This window comes from Chrysemys picta, chromosome 13 (assembly GCF_011386835.1).
Source record: "Chrysemys picta bellii isolate R12L10 chromosome 13, ASM1138683v2, whole genome shotgun sequence".
Classification (NCBI taxonomy): domain Eukaryota; kingdom Metazoa; phylum Chordata; order Testudines; family Emydidae; genus Chrysemys; species Chrysemys picta.
The window spans coordinates 54,977,959-55,001,101 of record NC_088803.1 but is presented as its reverse complement, the minus strand read 5'-3'; the positions used below and the strand labels follow the sequence as shown (position 1 = coordinate 55,001,101).

Genomic DNA, 23,143 nt, shown 5'->3' with positions numbered 1-23,143 from the left:
CTGAGGGGGGCCCTGTTGTCTGTGCCTGCAAGACCTGTCTTGGACTGTATTCCTGTCATCCAAATAAACCTTCTGCTTTACTGGCTGGCTGAGAGTCATGGTGAATCGCAGGAAGCTGGGGGTGCAGGGCCCTGAGTTCCCCAATACTCCGTGACATCTAGAGAACAGGGTTGCATCAACACCTTCGCGGGATGAAGGCCCCGGGGGTCCAGAGCGAGTGGACTCCCAGAGGGGGCCCACGGCGAGAGACAGACGTGCTAAGGCTCTGAGAGGTGCAGCTCCAGGAGGTGGGGGGGGGCTAACCCCGAGAGAGAGTGGACCCCCGAGAAGGGCTGTCTCACTGACAGGAGTCCCCCCACGGACTGCACGGGGCCAAGAGTGGGCACGATCTGTGAGTCCGTGACAGACATGTCAGAGGGGGTCTGAGAACACTGCAGTCGGTCCCCCATGACCGTCTCAGCCTGACCCCTGAGGATGTGCCTACAATGCGGCTGGGAGCGAGCTCTCAGCCTGGGGCCAGATCAACCTCAGCCTAGACCAGTCCACACAATCGGTCACTTCCTAGACACTGCAGTGCTAATAAGCGCTGGTCACATAAACACCACCCTATACCGGAAACCTACTGACCACTATACTTACCTACATGCCTCCAGCTTTCATCCAGACCACACCACACGATCCATTGTCTACAGCCAAGCTCTGAGATACAACAGCATTTCTCCAATCCCTCAGACAGAGACAAACACCTACTACAAGTCAGGCCCAACAAAGAAAGTAACAGAACGCCACTAGCCGTCACCTTCAGCCCCCAACTGAAACTTCTCCAGCACATCATCAAGGATCTACAACCTATTCTGAAGGATGATCCCTCACTCTCACAGACCTTGGGAGACAGGCCAGTCCTCGCTTACAGACAGCCCCCAAACCTGAAGCAAATACTCACCAGCAACTTCACACCACACACCAAAAACACCAACCCAGGAACCAAACCCTGCTACAAAGACCGTTGCCAACTCTGTCTGCATGTCTATTCAAGGGACACCATCATAGAGCCAAACCACATCAGCCACACCATCAGGGGCTCGTTCACCTGCATATCAACCAATGTGATATATGCCATCATGCGTCAGCAATGCCCCTCTGCCATGTACATTGGCCAAACCGGACAATCTCTACGCAAAAGAATAAATGGACACAAATCTGACATCAGGAATCATAACGTTCAAAAACCAGGAGGAGAGCACTTCAACCTCTCTGGTCACTCGAAAACAGACCTAAAAGTGGCAATTCATCAACAAAAAAACTTCAAAAACAGACTCCAACGTGAAGCTGCAGAACTGGAATTAATTTGCAAACTGGACACCATCAGATTAGGCCTGAATAAAGACTGGGAGTGGCTGGGTCATTACAAAACCTAAAGTTAATTTCCCCAATACTAATTTCTCCTACTGTTATTCACACCTTCTTGTCAACTGTCTGTAATGGGCCACTCTCATTACCACTTCAAAAGTTATTTTTCCTGCCTTGGTATCCTGCTGTTAATTGATTTATCTCATTAGCCTGACCTCACACTTGGTAAAGCAACCCCCATCCTTTCATGTATTTATACCTGCTCCTGTATGTTTCACTTCATGCATCTGGGTTCTAGCCCACAAAAGCTTATGCCCAAATAAATATGTTAATCTCTAAGGTGCCACAAGGACGCCACGTTGTTTTTACAAATGGTGCAGCCATTACGGCCCAGCGAAGGCTCACCCGAGCTAGGATCCAGGGAGTAGGTGGGCTTGGGCCCAGCTGTTTAGCCAGAGCTGCCACAGGTGCTACATCAGCCACATGGCTACTATTAGCACACTACTGCAAGCCCTGCTAGCACAAGTCTGTCTACCCAGCTGGGAGACTCGCTCCCCACTGCCGTGTGGACACACCCTCATAGTCAAAGGTCAGTTAACCTGTGAACTGCTTTGTCAGCATTAACTGTGATCACTGTGGACTTCATGATCTCCATATACACATCCAGTCCCTTTGGGATCTCTGTGACATCCTGCGGCAGCGAGTTCCACAGGTTAATTACACAATGCGTGAATAAGAATTTCCTTCATTAGTTTTGAGTTTCCCACCTGTCAGTTTCACTGGCCGTTCCCTGGTGCCTTTGCTGTGGGACAGGGAGAATGGACGCCCCCTTTCTCATTGCTCTGCCCCATCCAGGACTGGATAGACTGGTATCCTGCCCCCTCTGCTCCAACCCTCTCGAGGGTTACAATCCCAATCTCTGCCAGCTCCCCCCACAGCTCAGTTTTTCCAGCCTTGCTCGTTCTCGTCACCCTTCCCTGACCCCCCAGCTGCGTGCGACGGGGGCCCAGCGCTGCCCACAGGATCCGCACCATCGATTGATGCAAAGGCGCTGGAACATTCCCCGTGTTATTCTCCACCCCGGTCCTTGTGCAGCTCTTCTGCCTGCAGCTGCGCATTGAGCAGAGGTCTCCATTGCTGTCTGCAGTGGCACCCAGCTCCCGTCCCTCGCCGTTAATCTAGCCCCCTGGGTGGTGTGAGGAGTTCAAATTCTCCGCTCCACCACACGTTACTCACCCATCCTCCCTGCACCCAGCGCCTCCTGCCTGGGGGAGCACCCCCTATGGCACCCTGGGGAGACCTCCCCCTTGGGACTCCTCTCTTCGCAGGCCTGCTCAGCACAGCTGTGGGGATTCAGGGTACCCTGAGCCCGACACCCCCCCCCGGCTGCTGCCAGGGTCTCATCGCTCTGACAAGGGACCCAGGACAGGGCCACTGGCCGAGATCAGCAGCTCCAGCCCGTCACCACACTCACAGCTGATGGGGGGACCGGGACCAGGCCCTGATGCAGGCACTGGGGATCCCTGCACAGGAGAGCAGCCAATGGCAGCGGATCCGAAAGCCAAGAGGCTGGGGCTGAGCCTTGGAAGACAGGGAGACGCTCCACACCCCTGTGGAGATGCCAGCTCAGGACTACGTGCTGCCACTCTAGAAGCACATGTAGTGGGTCAGCACCATGGTGCCCCGAGCCACCCCGGCCAGGGGAGAAGTCCCCGCACAGCCCACGCGCTGGCCCTTTGGAAGATGCTGCAGGGGCTGGCTGGGCGTCCCCCTGCTGGATTCCCTACGGAGGGGCCAGGGAGGGATCCCAAATCCAGAGCTTCAGGAGAGGCTGATCCAGCCCTAGCCCCCACTGGGGGTTCTCTCAACCCTTCCTCCTGGTCGCTTGCCCTCCCTTACCCGCTGTCTCTGCTCCTTGTTCCAGGTCGCTACCCTTCATTGCTGGGAAGAGACTGCCAGCCCCACTGAGCCGTCATCCTGCATCAGCCCCAGCCAGGACTGCCCTCCGGGTGAGCCAGCCCAGCTCCCTGAACCTTGCCTCAGGACCGGGACCCATTCTGATGCCTGCCCTGCAGAGTCCCCAGCCCTGCCACACCTCCTCCCTCCTGCAGCCAGCGGCCCCGGCACCAACTCTCCATCTCTGGCCTGTCGCAGGCTGGGCCACTGGCTGTGGGCTCCCAGACTCCCCTGGACTGGCCAGCCTTTGCCATCCGCTGCCCACTCCCCAAGAACACCCCACCCTGCAGGAATCTGGGCGTGCTGCCCACTCGTGACCCTTCTGTCCTACCCACTAGGCAAGGGCTGTCCCTGCCCCAGTAATCTGAGCTGCGGACACTTCTCAAGTGCATCCTGAACATCTAGTAAACGACGTCCATTGAATGCCCCTTATCTGCCATGGCAGCAATCGCCTGAGAGCGCCAAGCAGGTTAGTCACGCCTGGCTTCCCATGAGCCGTCGGAGAGAGACACGAGCACTGGCAGAGCCTGGTGCCCGAGCTCCCCTGGCTCCGCTGTGCCCACGCACCCCTGCCGCTCCCCCCCGCGCCAGCCCAGCGCAGAGTCGCTTCGAATGATACTTCCCAGGACACACAGCCAAGAAGTGCAGCCTGGCCGCCCTCTAGCACAAACCGCAGCACGGTGACTGAGCTGTAATGAACCAGCCACAGGAAGTCAGGGCGAGCTGGGAGCTGTGTCAAACGCACCGAGGCCCAGGGAAGAGCGAGGTTAGAAGCCATGCACGGGAGAGGGACAGCTGCAGTCCCAGGGCTTGTGACCAGCTCCCGCGCCTGAGCGCACGGCTTGGTGTAGGGCTGCTTCTGGACTGCCATCCAGCTGGGCAGAAGGCTGGGTTGGGCTCCCAGTGCCCGGGCCAGGGAACCCCCCAGAGCTGAGCCCAGAAGGGTCTGCAGCAAGGGGGGCGGCTCTCCCGCTGACTATCAGGACTGTACCCGAACCGGTGACCTGCAAAGGGAGCCCCAGGCCTGCCCCTTCCATCTCCCGGGGGCAGAGGGAGAAGCCTGAAGGGCAATCTGGGGTTGGGGGCACCTCCCCAGCGTCACTGGAAGCTGGGGGGCTGCAGGGGAAGGCTGGTTCATTCAGCCCGGCGCTGTAAGGAAAATGCAGCACTCCCCTGAGAACCAAGCTGCAGCTGCCGTCCAGCAAAACCAGACTCCAAATCCCGGGCAAAACACAAGCGCCGTATTTTCAACGCAGCCAACAGCACCAGCCCGGCTCCCTGCCCCTGGGCACCTCCCCGGGCACCGCGGAGATTGCCGGGCGGCTGCAAGGGACAGATCTGCCAGAGGCTTCGCTACAAGTCGCAGACGCGCACTGAGCAGGCTCAGAAGTGATTGTTCAAAGACTCCTGTCGCTATTATTGTCCAGCTGCTTTGCCCCAGCCATGCTGCCGGGGGCGGGAGGAAGGCTACTGTGCAGGCTGAGGGCGGGAATAAAATCCTCCAGCCTTTTACAATTCTGACGTGGCTGCAGAGATTTCCCTCGGACTCCGGTGCCCAAATGGGGTAAGTCTCAATGTAACTCCTGAAAGCAGCGAGCATCTGGAACCAGGCCGCAGCACCACAGCCCCTCTAGTGCCAGCACCACGCGAACAGTGACCCCGGAAAAGCAGATTGTAAACAGCTCCTGCCGCAAACTTCACCCGCACTTCCTCTGTCTCTGGCCCCATTCCAGAGGCCTGGGTACTGAACAGCTTCTGCTAATCTACATAGGAAAGCAGCAGATAAGTAACACCAAGGGGGCGATTACTTCTCTCTGAACCTCAGATCAATATCAGGTCTTCCCCGGGCCAAGAGGAAACAAAGAGCCAATTCATTCAGCTCCAGCCCTGAAAGGCTGTGGGAAGCCGATGCACTGTGTCTGGCTCGAAGGGCGAGCCCCAGAGGCACTGAATCTTGGTTCGCCCCATGGCTGTGGGAGATGCACCTTCCCAGGACAGCTACAGCCCAGACAAGGTTCTTCCTCACCAGTGACAACATCTCCACTGAGAATGGGCAGGAAGAGACACAGCGGTGAGCAGCCCTGCATGTCAGCGTGCCCTACTTAGGGGGGCAGGTCCTGCTGCCCCACAGAGCCACCCTCCCAGCCCCCCTGCTCCAAAGCAATTGGAAGGTGGGAAATGAGCTTTCCTCACCTTTCAGCTGCTGGCAGGGCTGGTTTCTAACATGCACAAACTTCTCATGATCTCCAGCACCTCTCCTGACCCATACACAGCTCTGCTGGTGCCCTTCAGGCCTGACCCCCAGCCCCCAGCTGCTCCAGTTCTGGGCTTTTCCTTCCCAGAGGCTGAGCTGGGCTCTGGGGTGACCAAGCAATAGGTCACTCGGGAGCCGGAGGGGGGCCTGAACCAGCGCTAAGCCCAGGTCTGCCCTGGTGCGAGCCTGGGTCTGTCCACTCTCCCTCCCCCGCGCGGCTGCTCATACCTTTGATGAGCGCACTGGCAGCGCCCGGGATGCCCTGGATCTCGGTCACGTTGTTCCTCAGGAAGTACTCGTCACAGGTGGCGTTGAGGAATTTGGAGGTGCAGAACAGCTCCCACAGCTTGGAGCCCACTGTCTCGTTCCCTTCCAGCACCAGCTTGGCACAGATGTCGAAGCCGTGGCGCGACAGCGTCCTGTTACCCAGCAAACAGATCCTGGGGGGAGAGGACACAAGCAGAGAATGTACCAGAGCCATCTCCTGCCCTGCGGCAGCCTGGGGGAGGCGGGAGGGTGCTGCGCTGCTACTCACGGGAAGCTGGGGGGGTCGATGGCAGACTTGATGACCCCAGCGTAGATGGCCAGGATGGAGAGGATGACGCAGCCCAGGAAAACCAAGGCAAACTTGTTGACGTACTTGACCCCGACGAACACCACCGTGGCCATGCAGGTGAGCACGCAGGTGCCGTAGACACGCATGTTGTTGAGCATGGCCGCGGCCTCCTCGCTGGCATCCTCTCCCTCGAAAATGGCCATGGCGGGGAAGATATAGGCCTGGGAGAGAGTCACAGCCAGCATCAGCGCCTGGCCCAGCGCAGCCCCCACCCCCCAGCTGCACTGGCCAATTCTCCCCATTGCTCAGGGTGATTACAGCCATGCCCCAGGACCGGCCAGGATCAGGGCCCCCGTGTGCCAGGCTCAGCACCTCACAAGAGCCAAAACCATGAGATTTTAAAAAATGATGTTGTGTTTTGTGGTTCCGACCCCCACCCCATCCTCAGAGTGTGTGGGTCTGTGAGACAAGCCGTGCTGCCCACGCCCCCACATGTATTGGCTTTGGGGATCTGGGGAGCTCTCACCCCATCTGCCTGTCCCCCCCAGCCTCTCCTCTGCTCCTCTGGGGCTCTGCCCAGTGGGGTCCCCATCCAAGCCGGGTGCTGGGGGGGACAGAAGTGCCATCCTGCCCCCATTGCGTGTGGCTGGAGTGCTGGGCCAGAAGGTTGCTGGGTTACGGACCCAGGGGGCTGCAGGAACAGCCTCCCCCAGCGCCCGCTCAGAGGGGCCCAGCCACACTCACCAGAAGGATCTCGATGGTGCCCAGGATGTACATGGCTCCCGCGAAGGTGGTGCCCAGGTAGAAGCACAGCCCCACAGCCCCTCCGAACTCGGGCCCCAGAGAGCGCGAGATCATGTAGTAGGAGCCACCCGCTGGCAAAGAGAAGAACAAAGGGGGTTGGGCCCCACTGCAGGAGCCTGGCACGCGCCTCCTGTCTCAGGAACAGCTCCCTTTGCCCCGTGCCGGGCCGCTCGAGGGCACCAGGGCTCTTTCGACCTGAGCAGCGCCGAGTCCCAGCTCCAGCTATCCTTCCTCAGGCCGGGGGAGCCACTGTGGGTCCAGCTCTTGCCAGGCAGGAGAGGGTGAGGGGGCAGGGCGAGGACAGGGCCTGAGCTGTGGGGAGGGAGGGGCAGTTTAGGGCTGTCTCCCATCCCAGCAAGGGAGGGAAGCAGGCCCCTGGAGACCCTGCCAGACCCTTGCACCCTGGCTCACGCGGAGTGGTCTCTGGCAGTGGCCGAGCTGCGGGAGCTGCAGTGGGGGCAGCTGCCAGGCTGGGCTCTGTCCCACCTATGCAGAGCTGACGGCAGCAGATCGCCTGCAATCCAGCAGCCGCAGGAGGCAGCAGCCGGGCCGTGGACATGCTCTGCCAGCTGCGGCAGGCTCTGGGGCCCAGGGAGCGTGGCTGAAGGGCCTGCTGCAGCAGGTGAGAAATCCAGTAATGACACCGCTGGACACAGAGCTGTCAGAGCTCAGCCAGAACCGGCCAGCAGCCCGGCCCCGTGGGGACAGGACCCCGCTGCTCTAGCAGCCTGGGACCCAGGGTAACCCCAACCCTCTCACAGGGGGAGGGGCACAGACCTGCTCCCAGCATCGTCCAGAGCTAATTCCCCTGCCCCGCTCAGTGCGCGTGTGGCTCTCAGCCCACTGCTCCCCCCCAGCCCCATACCCCGACCCACAGCCCCTGCCCCGACCACCCTCCCTGGGGTCTCAGCCCACTGCTCCCCTACAGCCCCATGCCCCGACCCACAGCCCCATGCCCCGACCTAGAGCCACCCTCCCTGGGCTCTCAGCCCACTGCTCCCCCCCAGCCCCATACCCCGACCCACAGCCCCTGCCCCGACCCCAACCACCCTCCCTGGGGTCTCAGCCCACTGCTCCCCTACAGCCCCATGCCCCGACCCACAGCCCCTGCCCCGACCCACAGCCACCCTCCCTGGGATATCAGCCCACTGCTCCCCTACAGCCCCATGCCCCGACCCACAGCCCCTGCCCCGACCCAGAGCCACCCTCCCTGGGGTCTCAGCCCACTGCTCCCCTACAGCCCCATGCCCCGACCCACAGCCCCTGCCCCACCCAGAGCCACCCTCCCTCGGGTCTCAGCCCACTGCTCCCCTACAGCCCCATACCCCGACCCACAGCCCCTGCCCCGACCCACAGCCACCCTCCCTCGGATCTCAGCCCACTGCTCCCCTACAGCCCCATACCCCGACCCACAGCCCCTGCCCCGATCCACAGCCACCTTCCCTGGGATCTCAGCCCACTGTTCCCCTACAGCCCCATACCCCGACCCACAGCCCCTGCCCCGACCCCAACCACCCTCCCTGGGGTCTCAGCCCACTGCTCCCCTACAGCCCCATACCCCGACCCACAGCCCCTGCCCCGACCCCAACCACCCTCCCTGGGGTCTCAGCCCACTGCTCCCCTACAGCCCCATACCCCGACCCACAGCCCCTGCCCCGACCCCAAGCACCCTCCCTGGGGTCTCCACAATCTCCCCACCAGTCTTTGCAGGCAGTTACCATATGGCAGATTCAGCTCATTAGTCTTTTCTCCTCACTCAGCCACCTCCCGTTTTCTTGCTGTTCTCTGGACCCTCTGTTGTGTCGCTATGTTCCTGGCAGCAAAGTGCCCAGCCCCAGTGGCCGGATCCTCTCTTCCCTGCTCATGGTGGGTCATTTACATCCATGCCAAGCCAGTGTGAATGTGGCTGCCCAGGGCCGTGCAGCTCCCCAGGGGACATTTCATAAGCTATTTTACGTGTAACCATAAACTCCAGCTTCAGGAGAACTGGGGGTACATGCAGCCCTGGAGCGACCCCCTGAGTTTATCTCCAGGGCAGCGGAGGGCTGGCTTCCCCCACACCGGCCATGCCCTGCCTGGGGCTCACCGTGACAGGGCGGCTGCCTCTGGACTGTAAGAGCAGCCCAGTCTTCATGGTCCAGCTGGTTCTGTGCCTCCCTGCTGAGACTGTAGTGCAGAGCGGGCAGGCGAGCTTGTGATGTGGGAACTGGTACTAAGACACAGGGCCACTGAACAGCCACAGGAGGGGACCAGCTGTTAACCCCCGCTGAGCTGGGCTGGATTCAGTCTGGGGCCCTGCCTGGGGAAGGCTCTGAAGCGTGACAGCGACTCCCTGAGCCAGCCACTCCCTGGAGCACCAATGGGCCACAGGCAAAGTTTGGGTTTGGGAAGATCAAGTGCCCTTTTGGGGGCTCACCCAGCCAGGGTCTCCCTGGTTTGCTCCCCCACTGCCTCAGTCTGCTTACAAACCCTGTAATGTTCCCCACCCTCTTCTTAAAGGGACAGCTCCCATTAACCCAAGTGCAGCACTAAAAACACCACAAACAATAAGCAACATCCAAATTCACCCCTCAATTCAATGTGCTGCAGCATAAAATCATTCCCAGAGCGATTCCCTGGCCCGCCCGTTACATGCCATACATCCCACCCACACCCCTCTCATCCCACCAGTCGGCAGCGCGTTTGAAAGCCCACCTTCGGATGTGCATGCCGTTACTCTGTACGCACAGCAGCCCATCGGGGGAGACACAGCTCACACTGTGTCACCGGGTTACACAGCTCGCTGGGAGCTGGCACTAGACTGCTGGGTCTCTGGCTTTCTGGCTCTGGGAGCAGCCTGTTGGCTAGTAGTTAGAGACACCACAGCCCCGTGTGGCTGTACCACTGCTTGGCTCTCTGCAGAAGCAGAACCTGGTCTCTTGGGAGCGAAAACTGCCACTTGAGATAAATGACAGCGCACTTTGGCGCAGAGGCAGTAGTAGATTAAAATGCCTGTAGGTGGGCTAGCCACTGGCTGGGGGTAACTAGCCCCATAGGTGGGCTAGCCACTGGCTGGGGGTAACTAGCCCCATAGGTGGGCTGGGGACTCTCTGTCACAGGGGTTAGACAAGCTGTGACGAAGTGGGACTGTTCTTAATGTTTTCCTCATTTTCCCCTATGCAGTTCTTAAGTATCTAGGTGGTGGGATAAGGGTGTATGGTTGCTGCAGAGCAAAGGGCCCATGTACATAAATCTCCTAGCAACTGATGGCCTGGGCCCCTCCTCTGCAAAGGTGCCAACTGAAGGTGTTGGAGACAAAGGGATCAGGTGACCTCCTGGCCTGGGAAAGAGACAAAGCCCAGAGAAGGAGGGACTGGACGGGGCTTGTAGTTGGAGCTACCTGGGGACTAGGAGTGAGGGCAGACGGGTTGTCTGGCTCTCTGAACCCCATAATGGACCCAGCCGAGGGGTCCCGTTCACCGCTGTATCTACAAGCTCTGTTTTAGACCGTGTTCCTGTCATCTAATAAACCTCTGTTTTACTGGCTGGCTGAGAGTCACATCTGACTGCAAAGTGGGGGTGCAGGACCCTCTGGCTTCCCCAGGACCCCGCCTGGGTGAACTCGCTGTGGGAAGCGCATGGAGGGGCATACGCTGAATGCTCCCAGGAGGTGAAGCCGTGTGAGCTTCTTGCCCTGAAGACGGTCTGCTCCGAGGGAGAGGAGGCTCCCCAAAGTCCTGACTGGCTTTGTGGGGAGCAGTTCCAGAGCATCGCCCGGGGACTCCGTGACACAAGCCCAGAATTCAGCACATTCCTTCCAAAAGCCAGCGGCTGATGGTCTCTCCCACCAGAGATTCAGGGTCTATGGCTGCTCTGCCTGGTGTGGCCCTGCCCAGCCGTGCAGGGTGGTAGCTGCGGGGGGTGGCTGGGGGACCAGGCTGCTAAAGGCAGTCAGCACCTGATGATGCAGTCAGGGCAATGATGCGCAGCGGGGAGAGGAGCAGCCAGGCCCAGCCCTCACCCTACCTGGCACAACGCCGTTCGTAGCGATGGCACTCATGGAAATGGCCGTCAGCATCGTCTGCAGAGAGGAAAACCACAGTGTTAGAGGCACCTCGGAGCCAGGCTGCTTCCTGTGCCCCAATGGGCCGGGGGCACCAGGCCGGGGGCCGGGAATAATGCAGCACCCGGGAGGGGAGCAGTAACTACGGACCTGGGGGAGTGTCACTAGTGAGGGGGGCCAGGAATCGGGCAGGCGTTTGCCTGTGTGAGTGACGCCAGTCTGACCATTTGTCGTGGGGCAGGGGACGAGCAAAGGGCTTGACCCTAAGCCCATTGCTGAGTTTTCGGACCTGGAAGCTGAATTCAGCCCCGGGGTTATTCCCCAGGCGCTCCGCCCCTGGGCTGTGGGTCCCATGCCAGCTCCTGCCCCATGTGCTCCTGGGTGAGCTAAAGCTTCAGAGGTGATCCCCCCAGGACGGAGCTGGGACCCTTTAGAAGAGAGGCTAACAGATTGCAGTGCATTTGGAGGGCTGCCCAGGACTGCTCTCCTCTCTAAGGTCTGGTCTGCGCGTCAGACCTATGTTGGTGCAACTACGTTGCTCGGGGTGTGAAAAATCCACAGCCCTGAGTGACGCAGTTACACCGACATAGCCCCCAGTGTAGACAGCGCCGGGTCCACCGACATAGCTACCGCCTCTCGGGGACGTGGATTAACTGTGCCGCCGGGACAGCTCTCTCCCATCGGCTCATTAACCGCTACCGCAGCGCAGCTGCGCCGGTGCAGCTTTTGAAGTGTAGACGGGCCCTCAGCATGCGACCTGGCTTGTCTTGCTCCTAAATAGCAGAGGGCCAATGGGAGGGCAGGTCGCCCTGCAGTGTGGCCCCCACCAGGAAAGAGGGTTTTAACATGAGGGTTTCCTAGTCTCTGGCGACCCTGCTGCATGGGGGGGGCACCATCTTGGAAGCGGGGGCCCCTTGCCACCCAGCTGCAACCCTGCCTGAACTGCACACACAAAAGCTGTGTAACTGCTCTGCACAGGGTGGGGGACGGCCCACAAGAAGGGGGTGCTGGACTATCCGATCCTGATCCCAGGAAATAAACTCCCCAAGAAGTAGCCGCTCCCCTCAGTGGGGCCCCCAGGCAGCACACTCCCGCCTGTCTCCAGGCTCGATAGAACTGGGACCAGCTTCTGGCTTGTAAAGGCTGGTTTCCCAGCGAGGTGATGGGTTTGGGTCGATCAGCTGTGTCAGCATTCAGTGCTCCCATCTTGTTCCCTAGTAACAGGGGGCTGGCTGGCTCCAGTCCTCCAGGATGTTCTCTCTTTAGCTGCAGTCTCCCTCCGGCAGTACTCCTTCTTCCTGACTCCTAGGCTGAGCCATGTTCATGCAAACAGGGGAGGTGAATTATTCCTCCCTGCCGCTCCCAAGGAACTCCAACCCTTGACCTAGGCCTGTCCATTCAGTGCTGGGCTCTGCCCGTCTGGTCTAACCCCACCTGGACGGGACACTCCGCTGCCGGAGCACAGCAGAGCTTACAGGTCTGGGGTGACAGCTGCACGGCAGGGCAGGGATAACAGCATCACTCACGCAGGAGCAGCAAAGAATGACCATGCAGAATGACTCCATGATGCCAGCAATTCCCACCACCCAGGTGAGGCGCAGGAAGAGGATCACCCCAAAGATGTTTTGCAGGCAGGGCAGGTAAACGCCCATGAAAGTGCCCATCCGCGGAGCCTACGGAGAAAAGCACGGCGCCATTAGACACGAGGAAGGCAGCATCAGCTCCTCCACAGGCCACAAGGCCTTGGAAAGATTTGCCTGGGAGGGTCAAGTCTCTGGAGTCCTGGTGCAGAGACAACTGGGGGGGGTCACGAATCAAAAGAAACGGGGGGGCTCATTTGCTCCATGCCTCGCCATGGCAGCTGTGGAGAACGGTTCAGAGGGGAGGGCTCAGACAGAGCTGGCAAGGGGAGCTCCAGGGCAGTGCCTGCCTCCTGGCACGGGGCATGCATGGAATAGGACAGGGAGAGCGAGTGAAAGAAGGCGAGGAGGATGCAAACACGGTTGCTGCAGAGGATCGCTACAGCCACCCTGCTGGAGACAGGCCTCTGCCACCCCTCTCTCTGCACAACTGGGGGGCTTTTCGTTCCTTCCCTGCTCCTCTGCACAGGGCTCCCGAGACGCCCCCAAACCCACCAGCAGGGATCGGTCTCGGGGATCAGAGCCGTTCGTTTCCCTGCTGGAACAGTGCCAGCTGCAGCCCAGGCTGCCCCTCGCCGTGCGGCTGCTCACACAGGGAGCCGGCAGGAAATCACAGGGACAAGGCACTTGTTCCCGGCTGTGACGCTTTGGAGCCCACGGTGCTGGTGGCTCGGGGCTGCCCACTTAGGGCCTGGCTACGTTGCAGAGCTCCATGGATTGCAATGTACCTGGCTTAATCACAGCCCGCCCGGTGGTCCAAGCCACTGGCGGGGAGGCAGGGGGCCATGGCAGCTGCCCGGGGTGGCTGTGCCCGTGACAGCCCGGGGCAGCCCGGGGCACTTCGGAAGGCCTGGTGCTTGGGGATCTCTGCAGGAAGCGATGCAGACATCAGGCACCTCAGAAGGGTCAGGTGCACCTGGGCCCACGGCAGCGCCGTGCTGATCTTGGCAGCAGCAGCATGAGCCACGTCCCGCCCACCTGCGACTGCAGCAAGGACTGGGAGATGGGGGAGGGTCCCACTCCAGGGAGGAAGGCCCAGCGGAGGCGGTAGGACAGGCCCTCCTGCTAGTGCACGCGAGATGGACCCTGCCCGGAGAGCCCTGGGAGCTGGAAGTGAGAGCGTGGGAATTCCTGAACTCCCACAGCCGCAGAGAACCTCGCTCAGGCCAGAAAATGCAAATCGAAACCAGGAGCCTCCAGATCTGGGCAAGTGGGAGCTGCTGGGCCCCTGGCCCCTTGGCGGGAAGCCGCACTGCCCGCCCAGGGACTCAGCGCCAAGCCTGTGAGTCCTGCAGGGAGAGGGCGAATCCCACTCGCTCGCCCGCTCCCTTGGCCACGTCTGTGTGGCTGTGCCATGGCTTGGTACTGACGTGCAGGGGCAAGTCCCTTGGGAGAGAACCCACGGCCCCTGAGAGCAGCCCCAGAGAACCCCACCCTGGCACTGCCCCACGCCGGCAGCCCCAGAGAACCCCACCCCAGTGCTCCCCCATGCCGGCAGCCCCACAGAACCCCACCCTGGCACTGCCCCATGCCGGCAGCCCCAGAGAACCCCACCCTGGCACTGCCCCTCACCGGCAGCCCCAGAGAACCCCACCCCAGTGCTCCCCCATGCCGGCAGCCCCACAGAACCCTACCCTGGCACTGCCCCATGCCGGCAGCCCCAGAGAACCCCACCCTGGCACTGCCCCTCGCCGACAGCCCCAGAGAACCCCACCCCAGTGCTCCCCCACTCCAGCAGCCCCAGAGAACCCCACCCTGGCACTGCCCCATGCCGGCAGCCCCAGAGAACCCCACCCCAGTGCTCCCCCATGCCGGCAGCCCCACAGAACCCCACCCTGGCACTGCCCCTCGCCGGCAGCCCCACAGAACCCCACCCTGGCACTTCCCCCCCATGCCAGCAGCCCCAGAGAACCCCACCCTGGCACTTCCCCCCCATGCCAGCAGCCCCAGAGAACCCCCCAGGCCCCCCACTCCAGCAGCCCCAGAGAACCCCCCCAGACCTCCCACTCCAGCAGCCTCAGAGAACCCCCCCAGACCTCCCCACGCCGGCCAGCGCTGGAGCCCGGTACTGACCCCCCTCACCTGCACAGGTTTCTTTTTGGCTCCATCGTTGTTCTCCGCCTCCTCATGCTCCCGGCTGCCCTGCGGCAGGTTGGTGTAGTTCACCAGGCCACTCAGCAGGGACGAGACCATGGGGCTGGTGTCCATCTCTTCCTGTTAGGGGCAGCGACAGGTGAGGGCGAGGTACCTGTCCTGAGCCGGCCGCGCCCTCCCTCCACACTACCCCCCCCCCCCGCGGCCCCTCCTGCTCGGTGCCCTACCTCGAAGAGGGCCATGTTCTTCCCGTCGTACTCCTTGCCCTTCTCCAGGTCGGTACTGTTGATGAAGGGACTGCTCTCCTTGGGGTTGCCATCGCCTGCAGAGACACAGAGATCAGGGCTTGGGCCAGCCACCCCCTTCCCCCAGCCAGCAGCCCCACCGTGCGGCTCGCCGGCTCACCCGCCCTGCTGGTGCTGCTCCCGCCCCGAGCTCCAGTCGCCCCAGCCACCCCCAGCATGGCCCCAACCTGCCAGCAGCCATCGGGGCCCCACAGCCCTGATGCCAAGGGCAGCGCTGGGGTTCTCGGGGGCACGAGAGTGAGAGGCTGAATCCTCTTCCGAATGCGCCCTCCAGAGCTGGCTCAGAGCCCACTGCCCCGGGCCATCAGCGCCCAGGGAGGGGTGCACGGGCACTGCTGGGACAGGGGGGAGAGTCACCCAGCCATGCCTCGACTGCAGGGAACAGAGCCAGGGAAAGCAGCCAGAATCCCTGGGCGGCCTGGCCTTCTCCACCAGAGTCCCCTGGGATTTATAGCCAGCACCCCCGAGCTGCAGCCCTCCTGCTCCTGCGGGAGCCTGAGCCCCCCAGCACCACTGCTCAAAGTCACTGGGCAGCCGCCAGGGAGGGAGGCCTGGTGGGTACTAGCCTCAGAGCAGTAGGCTCTGTGCCCTGAGCCCCAGCAGAGGGAGTCATGCCTCCAGCCCCCGTGCAAGGGGATCCACGCCCCGGTGCCAGCACTGGGATTCCCAGCCCCCGTGCAAGGGGATCCCCGCCCCAGCACTAGCACTGGGATTCTCACCCCCGTGCAAAGGGATCTGTGCCCAGGTGCCAGCACTGGGATTCTCTCCCCCGTGCAAGGGAATTTCCAGCCCCCTGGGGTACAGCCCCCAATGTATTTAAGGCACCTCTGCCGGTTTGCTTTGTGAGCAGTGAGTGCTGAGAAAAGAGGCAAAATCCTGGCTCCAGTGCACAGGTCGGTGAGTAAGAGGGCACCGGGGCAGCCCTGCCTGGCAACTGGGGCAGGGCTGTGACGCAGTAGGGAGTGGGGCGGACTGACCTGGGAATGTCATCTAGTTTTACTGGGACTGTCTGCATGGGGGATGGGAGAACAGGGGGTGACTTTAGGTGAGGGACGATACCTGAGCCTGTAGCCTGAGCCAGGAGAGGGGTGGGGCCAGGTGACACCTTTGCCCGGGAAACTGGACAAAGGGAGAGGAGAAGCCAGGGGGTGGGGAGACAGTTGGCTGGAGGGGGTTTTCAGTTTGGGGCTGGCTGGGAAGATGCAGGAAACCCCAAGCTCCTTGCCCCCCAGAGGGACCTGGCTGAGGGATCCTGGTTGTATCTACAAGCCTTGCTTGGAACTGTATTCCTGTCATCTAATAAACCTTCAATTTTACTGGCTGTCTGAGAGTCACGGTGAATCGCAGGAAGCCGGGGGTGCAGGGCCCTGACTTTCCCCACCCTCCCTGACAACTGGTGGCAGAGGTGGGATCTGCGGCACCCCGTGGATGGCACTTCCTGCAGTAAGTGACTGTGAAGCAGTAAAACGAAGGGGGATCGACGGGGACCAGGCGTTCTGAAGGCTCAGAGAGGGACGGTTTCGGGGGACGATTAACCCCTGGGAGTGTGTGACCAAAGAGGACGTTTGCAGTAACAGGGTCCCCCTGGGGATTGCAGTGAGTGGTCCCAGGGGCGGAGGAGTCTGCAGCTCGACCCTGGCAGAGAGGTGGTGACCTCGAGAAGGGCTGGCACACTAGGGGTCTCCCTGGGAACTGTGGGGAGCGGTGAGCACCCAGGCCTGTGAGTGGCCAGCAGGAAGATGTATGCCAAGTGCCTTAAGAGTGACCTGGTGGAGCTGTGCAGGCAGAGGGGGCTGCGCAGTGGGAGGCTCACCAAAGAACAGCTCATTGCCCAGCTGGAGGAGGGAGATCGCTGGAATGAACTGATCCCTGTCTCTGAGGGAAGCTGCCTGGCAGATGCAGCGTGGGCCCCAGTGTCTGTCCCAGCGGGGAGTGGTCAGCCGGCTGCTGAGGGCTTCCTGAGACCCCTCCTTCCTATGCCTAGGGGAAGGGCGGGGAGAAGCCCAGCAAATACTGAGGGCACTGTGACCCCCCCGGCCAGCAGCGGATCCTCCCAGCAGAGCTCCCCATCGCTGGATCTGAGGCGGCTGGAAGGGGAGAAGGAGATAAAACTAAAAGAGCTTGAGTTGAGGCAGCAGGAACTAAAGGAGAAGCGGGAAGAATGAGAGAGACAGAGGCAGCATGAGCTGGAGGAGAAAGAGAAACAGCGTCAGCATGAACTGGAGCTGGCGAGGCTGAGGGGCAGCGAGCCCCCGGCTGCAGTGCGTGAGGGAGGACCCAGGACTGCACGGAGCTTTGATAAGGAGGGGGAGGACATGGATGACTTCCTGGAGGCCTTTGAGACGGCCTGCGAGCTGCACCAGGTTGATCCTGCGGACAGGCTCCGGGTTCTCACCCCCTTACTGGACCCCAAAGCTGTGGCATTGTACCGCCGACTGGAAGGGGCGGAGAAAGGGGACTATGAACTATTCAAAAAGGCCCTGCTACGTGAGTTTGGGCTGACTCCTGAAATGTACCGGGAGAGGTTCCAGAGTCAGGATAAAACCCCTGAGGTCGAATATTTGCAACTAGCCATCTGCATGGAGGGATACGCCAGCAAGTGGGCAGATGGGGCCCAGACAAAGGAGGACCTGGTTAAATTGATCGTACCAGAGCAACTGTATGAGTGGTGCCCATCCGACCTGAGGCTGTGGTTGAGGGACAAAAAGCCAGAGAACCCGCGACATTCAGGGCGGCTGGCCGATGAGTTTGTGAAGAGCCAGTCAGGGGGTGACAGGGAGAAGTCCCAAAGGAACAGGCCTGCCACGATGCAGAGAGAGAGTCACCCTGGGACCTCCCAAAGGGGGAATATGGAGAACCCCCTCTCGAGGGGAACATCTGGCGTCAGGGCCAACCAACCGGCTCGAGGGGACCAACAGGACATGGGCTGCTATTACTGTGCTCAGAGAGGCCCCATATGGACCCAGTGCCCCAAACTCAAGGACAGACTGAGCAGACTGAACCCACACAGGGTTAACTGGGTAGGGACCCAGCCGGACGAGGAGCAGGCTTCCCGGGCAAGGGGGGCTGACAGCTTATCAACTGCTCAGGAGAGAGGAGGGCCCACCACTGCCGGGTGTACCATGTGAATATGATGAAGCCATATTATGACAGGGGGAATGTGGTGTTGGCCGTATGTGGACATTGGGAGGAGCAGGGAGATGACCATTAGTAGATCTATTCCCTGGGACAAGAGCTGGTTCCCCCCTGGAAACAATTCCCCTCTTGGATCAGCTGACCCCGGCCCAGCAAGCTGAGATTGGAGGGGTGCTGCATCTGTACCGACGGCTGTTTTCCAACTAGCCTGGACGCACTAATCTGACTGTCCACCGGGTGCAGACAGGATCGCACCTGCCTATAAAATGCTCCCCCTTCCAAGTCACAGGGAAAACTGCTCAGGACCTGGAAAGAGAGGTCGGGGGCATGCTGGCTTTGGGGGTGACCCAGCCGTCTTCCAGCCCTTGGGTCTCGCCGGTGGTGCTGGTCCCCAAAAAGGACGGGTCGATCCGGTTCTGTGTGGACTATCGGAAGCTCAATGCCATCACTGTAGCTGATGCCTACCCCATGCCCAGGCCTGACGAGCTCCTAGACAAGCTGGGAGGCGCTCGGTACCTGACCACCGTGGATCTTACAAAGGGCTACTGGCAAGGGCCGCTGGATGCGGATGCCAGGCTGAAATCCTCCTGTATCACCCCTCTGGGACTCTATGAGTTCCTGACCCTGCCTTTCGGCCTCAAGGGAGTGCCGGCCACCTTCCAGCGCCTGGTGGATCAGCTACTGATGGGGATGGAGAGTTTTGCTGTGGCGTATATTGACAACATCTGTGTCTTTAGCCAGACCTGGGAGGACCATGAGTCCCAGGTTAGATGAGTGCTGGACCGACTCCAGGAGGCTGGGCTGACCGTAAAAGGTGAGAAGTGAAAGGTGGGGATGGCTGAAGCATCTTACCTAGGTCACCGGGTGGGGAGTGGCTGCCTAAAGCCGGAACCAGCCAAAGTGGAGGTGATCAGAGACTGGCCCGCTCCACAAACCAGAAAGCAGGTCCAGGCCTTTATTGGGATGGTGGGGTACTATCGAAGGTTTGTGCCCCACTTTAGCACCATAGCTGCCCCCATCACTGGACTATGCAAGAAAGGGAAGTCATACAAGGTGGTCTGGACCGAGGAGTGCCAGGAGGCTCTCCGGGCGCTGAAGGAGGCTCTGGTCAGTGGCCCAGTTCTGGCAAACCCAGACTTTGACAAGCCCTTTTTGGTGTTCACCGACGCCTCAGACACGGGACTGGGGGCGGTGTTAATGCAGGAAGATGAAAAGAGGGAGAGACACCCCATCGTGTACCTGAGCAAGAAGTTGCTTCCCCGGGAGCAGAACTACGCGGCCATCGAGAAGGAATGCCTGGCCATGGTGTGAGCCCTCAAGAAACTAGAGCCATATCTCTTTGGGCGACACTTCACCGTGCACACCGACCACTCTCCCCTGACCTGGCTGCACCAGATGAAAGGAGCCAACGCCGAGCTCCTGAGGTGGCGCCTGCTCCTGCAGGATTATGACATGGACGTGGTCCATGTGAAGGGAGGTACCAACATGATAGCGGACGCGTTGTCCCGGAGACGGGGCCCTGAACTTCCCCAGGTCACTGGTCAGAGTGACTCCGCTCAGTTCAGTCTCGAAGAGGGGAGAGATGTGATGGAGTAGGGAGCGGGGCGGACTGACCTGGGAATGTCGTCTAGTTTTACTGGGACTGTCTGCATGGGGGATGGGAGAGCAGGGGATGACTTTAGGTGAGGGACAGTACCTGAGCCTGTAACCTGAGCCAGGAGGGGGGTGGGGCCAGGTGACACCTTTGCCCGGGAAACTGGACAAAGGGAGAGGAGGAGACAGGGGGAGGGGGGTGAGTTGGCCTTAGGGGGTTTTCAGTTTGGGGCTGTGACGAAGTGGGACTGTTCTTAATGTTTCCTCTGAATACTGTGTGGGTGCCTCAGTTTCCCCTATGCATTTCTTAAGTCTCTAGGTACTGGAATAAAGGCCAATGTGCATAAATCACTGACACTCTGTCTCCTGGCAACAAATGGCTGGGGTCCTTCCCCCCTGCAAGGGGATAGCTAAAGGTGAACAAAGAGATCAGGTGACCTCCTGGCCCGGGAAAGAGACAAAGACCAGAAAGGAGGGGCTGGAGGGGGTTTCAGTTGGGAGCTGGCTGGGGACGGGAAGTGAGGGTAGATGGGATTGTCTGGCTCGCTGGGCCCCAGAATGGACCTGGCTGAGGGATCCCATTCACTGTACCTACAAGCTCTGTTTTAGACGGTGTTCCTGTCATCTGGTAAACCTCTGTTTTACTGTCTGGCTTAGAGTCACGTCTGACTGCGAAGTGGGGGTGCGTGCAGGACCCTCTGGCTTCCCCAGGACCCCGCCTGGGCGGACTTGCTGTGGGAAGCGCACGGAGGGGCATATGCTGAATGTTCCCAGGAGAGACCCAGGAGATGAAGCCGTGTGAGCTTCTTGCCCTGAAGACGGTCTGCTCCGGAGAGAGGAGGCTCCCCAGAGTCCTGACTGGCTTTGTGGGGAGCAGTTCCAGAGCATCGCCCGGGGACTCCGTGACGGGGGCTGGCTGGGAAGACGCAGGAAACCCCAGGTCTGGGATCTAAGATCCTTGCACTCCAGAGGGACCTGGCTGAGGGGTCCTGGTTGTACCTACACGCTCTGCTTGGGACTGTGTTCCTGTCGTCTAATAAACCTTCTGTTTTACTGGCTGGCTGAGAGTCCCGGTGAATCGCAGGAAGCCGGGGGTGAAGGGCCCTGACTCCCCCACACTCCGTGACAGGGGGCGGTCAGACGGAGCAGGGCTGGTCTGCCAGCAGAGTTGGCTAACTACGCACGGCCTTGGCCCGGGCCCTGCCGTGTCCCCACACATGCACCAGGGTCACCCGGCATCAGAGGAGAGCCATCAGCCCTGCAGTCTGAGCAGCTCCCTCAGGACGCTCCCCCCACAGCCCAGGGATCCAGGCCCCCACAGAGGGACAGCGCATGCACCACCCTCTGGACAGGACCCAGCTGCTTTGCACTCCACTCCCCATCCCCATCCGGGCACGGCGCCCACCCAAGCATCGAGGGCATGGGACTGCAGCCAAAGAGCACAGACATCAGCTGAAGTGAGTCGTGTGATGGGAACAGACCCCGGCCCGGCGCTCCCCCAGGCCAGACCCAGCCATGACACAGCCACGCCACGGCCTATTCTGCCCGAGCGCGGGGCCCTCTCCTGGGAGCCAGGGCTGCTCTGGGAAGGGCCCAGGCTGGCTGCCCTGAAGGCGACGCAGAGTTGATGGGCCTGGAACTAAACAGGAATTGCTTGGGGGCCAGCCCACATGGGAAGCAGAGCAGAGCAATGGGGCAGGGGCCGCCAGCGCCCAGGGCGACCCGCTCCATCTGCAGCGCCGTGAGGGGAGAGCCGCAGTCTGGAGGCTCCTCGCACGGCCCTCTGTGAGAAGGATCTTGCAGGGGCTGCGTGGGAATGGGCTGAGCAGTGTAGCGAGGGGACCTGTCGGGGCGCCAGGTCCGGCTAGAGCAGCGTGATGCTCACAGCTTCTCTGGGAAAGGGCCTGGCTGTCAGCAGCACTGACGACCTCGCTCTGAAGGAACCAAGAGCCAGACAGAACAGTACTGAGAGCTGCAGAGCAGCAGAAATAACTCAGGGTGGGAATGCAGCACCTGGGGCGGGTGCTGGTGGAGTCGTGTGTTTTGAAGAGCACTGGCACAACCAGGGAGCAGCAAAGGGGGGTGGCACTGAGCAGTGCCAGGACTGCCACGAGCCCAGCCACAGAGCAGCCATCCCAGCACCCCACCCCTGCATGCCAGTCCTACCCTGAGCGCCCGCAGGGGAGCAGACCGAAGCAGGCCCTGGGAATTGGCCGAGATCCACACAGACCCCGGGGACACTGGCAGCTGGAATCCAATGAGAGCAACTCACTCGACTACACAGCCCGCTTGTGACAGAGCTGTCTGCGCCCCCTGCGGGGGGAGGCTGGAGCTCCTGGGGGCCTCTTGGGCAGGGAGACATGGACTGCTCAGGGGGACCCCGAAACCAGCTGTGCACAAAGCACCCCACGGGACAGGCGAAGCGAGTCCATGGACAGGGAGAGCGCAGCCGGTGGTGCAGGGAACCCCCTGACAGCCCAGCACAGCACTGCTCTCGACGGCTGAGTTCAGGTCAGGGGCCTCTGTCACGGAGTGTGGGGGAGTCAGGGCCCTGCACCCTCACGTCCTGCGATTCCCCGGGACTCTCAGCCAGCCAGTAAAACAGAAGGGTTATTAGTCGACAGGAACACAGTCCCAAGCAGGGCTTGTAGGTACAACCAGGACCCCTCAGCCAGGTCCCTCGGGGGAGGCAGGGAGCTTAGACCCCAGCCTTGGGGTTCCCTCCATTTCCCCCAACTGCTCTAAACTGAAACGCCCTCCAGCTGTCTCACCCTGGCTCCTCCCCCAGCCTTTGTCCAGTTTTCCGGGTAAAGGTGTCACCTGGCCCCAACCCCCTCCTGGCTCAGGTTACAGGCTCAGGTATTGTCCCTCAAGTGAAGTCACCCCCTGCTCTCCCATCCCCCATGCAGGCAGTCCCAGTAAAACTCCCCTGCGACATCCCCAGGCCAGTCCTCCCACTCCCTGCTCCGTCACATCTCTCCCCCCTTCGAGACAGAACTGAGCGACAGACGGAGCTTGAACCAAGGGGTCCCTGCAGCTTGGCTGGGCGCTGGGCTAACCAGACTGGACTGTGCTTTACCCTTCAGTTCTCTGTGCTACCCTCAGGCCTGCCTGGCCCATGTGCCAGCTAATGAATAAACCCGACTGTGGGACAGCGCTGTGTGAGTGTCACTGCCAAGGCTGGACCAGGGGCATCTGTACGAGTCTCCCTCAGGGACCCGCTGACGGAGCTCATGGGGGGCTGCAAGCCCAGAGGTGTCTAAGGAGGCAGTAAGCCACACGGCCTACCCTGGAAGAAGATTGAGACCCCTAGGAGGTCTGGCACATCAGCGGGGTTCGTCCTAGAGACCGTTCCCAAGCTGGGGCCGTACACCAACCCTGTGGGTCTGTGACACCCTGTCCTCGCCCTCCCCA

The 23,143-nt window shown here is 60.9% G+C and overlaps 1 protein-coding gene across 3 annotated transcripts in view; it reads right to left on the bottom strand.

Moving 5' to 3' along the window:
- Positions 1 to 23,143, bottom strand: part of SLC12A5 (solute carrier family 12 member 5) — a 103,602-nt gene that overhangs the window by 45,690 nt on the left and 34,769 nt on the right. For all 3 annotated transcript variants that reach the window (XM_005304829.4, XM_065566385.1, XM_065566386.1), the window contains exons 2-8: positions 14,924 to 15,018; positions 14,685 to 14,816; positions 12,489 to 12,635; positions 10,926 to 10,980; positions 6,861 to 6,991; positions 6,096 to 6,337; positions 5,789 to 6,000 (exon numbers count right to left, since the gene is read on the bottom strand). In XM_005304829.4, the coding sequence (XP_005304886.1) occupies positions 5,789 to 6,000; positions 6,096 to 6,337; positions 6,861 to 6,991; positions 10,926 to 10,980; positions 12,489 to 12,635; positions 14,685 to 14,816; positions 14,924 to 15,018 (1,014 nt within the window). The remainder of the gene's footprint in view (positions 1 to 5,788; positions 6,001 to 6,095; positions 6,338 to 6,860; positions 6,992 to 10,925; positions 10,981 to 12,488; positions 12,636 to 14,684; positions 14,817 to 14,923; positions 15,019 to 23,143) is intronic.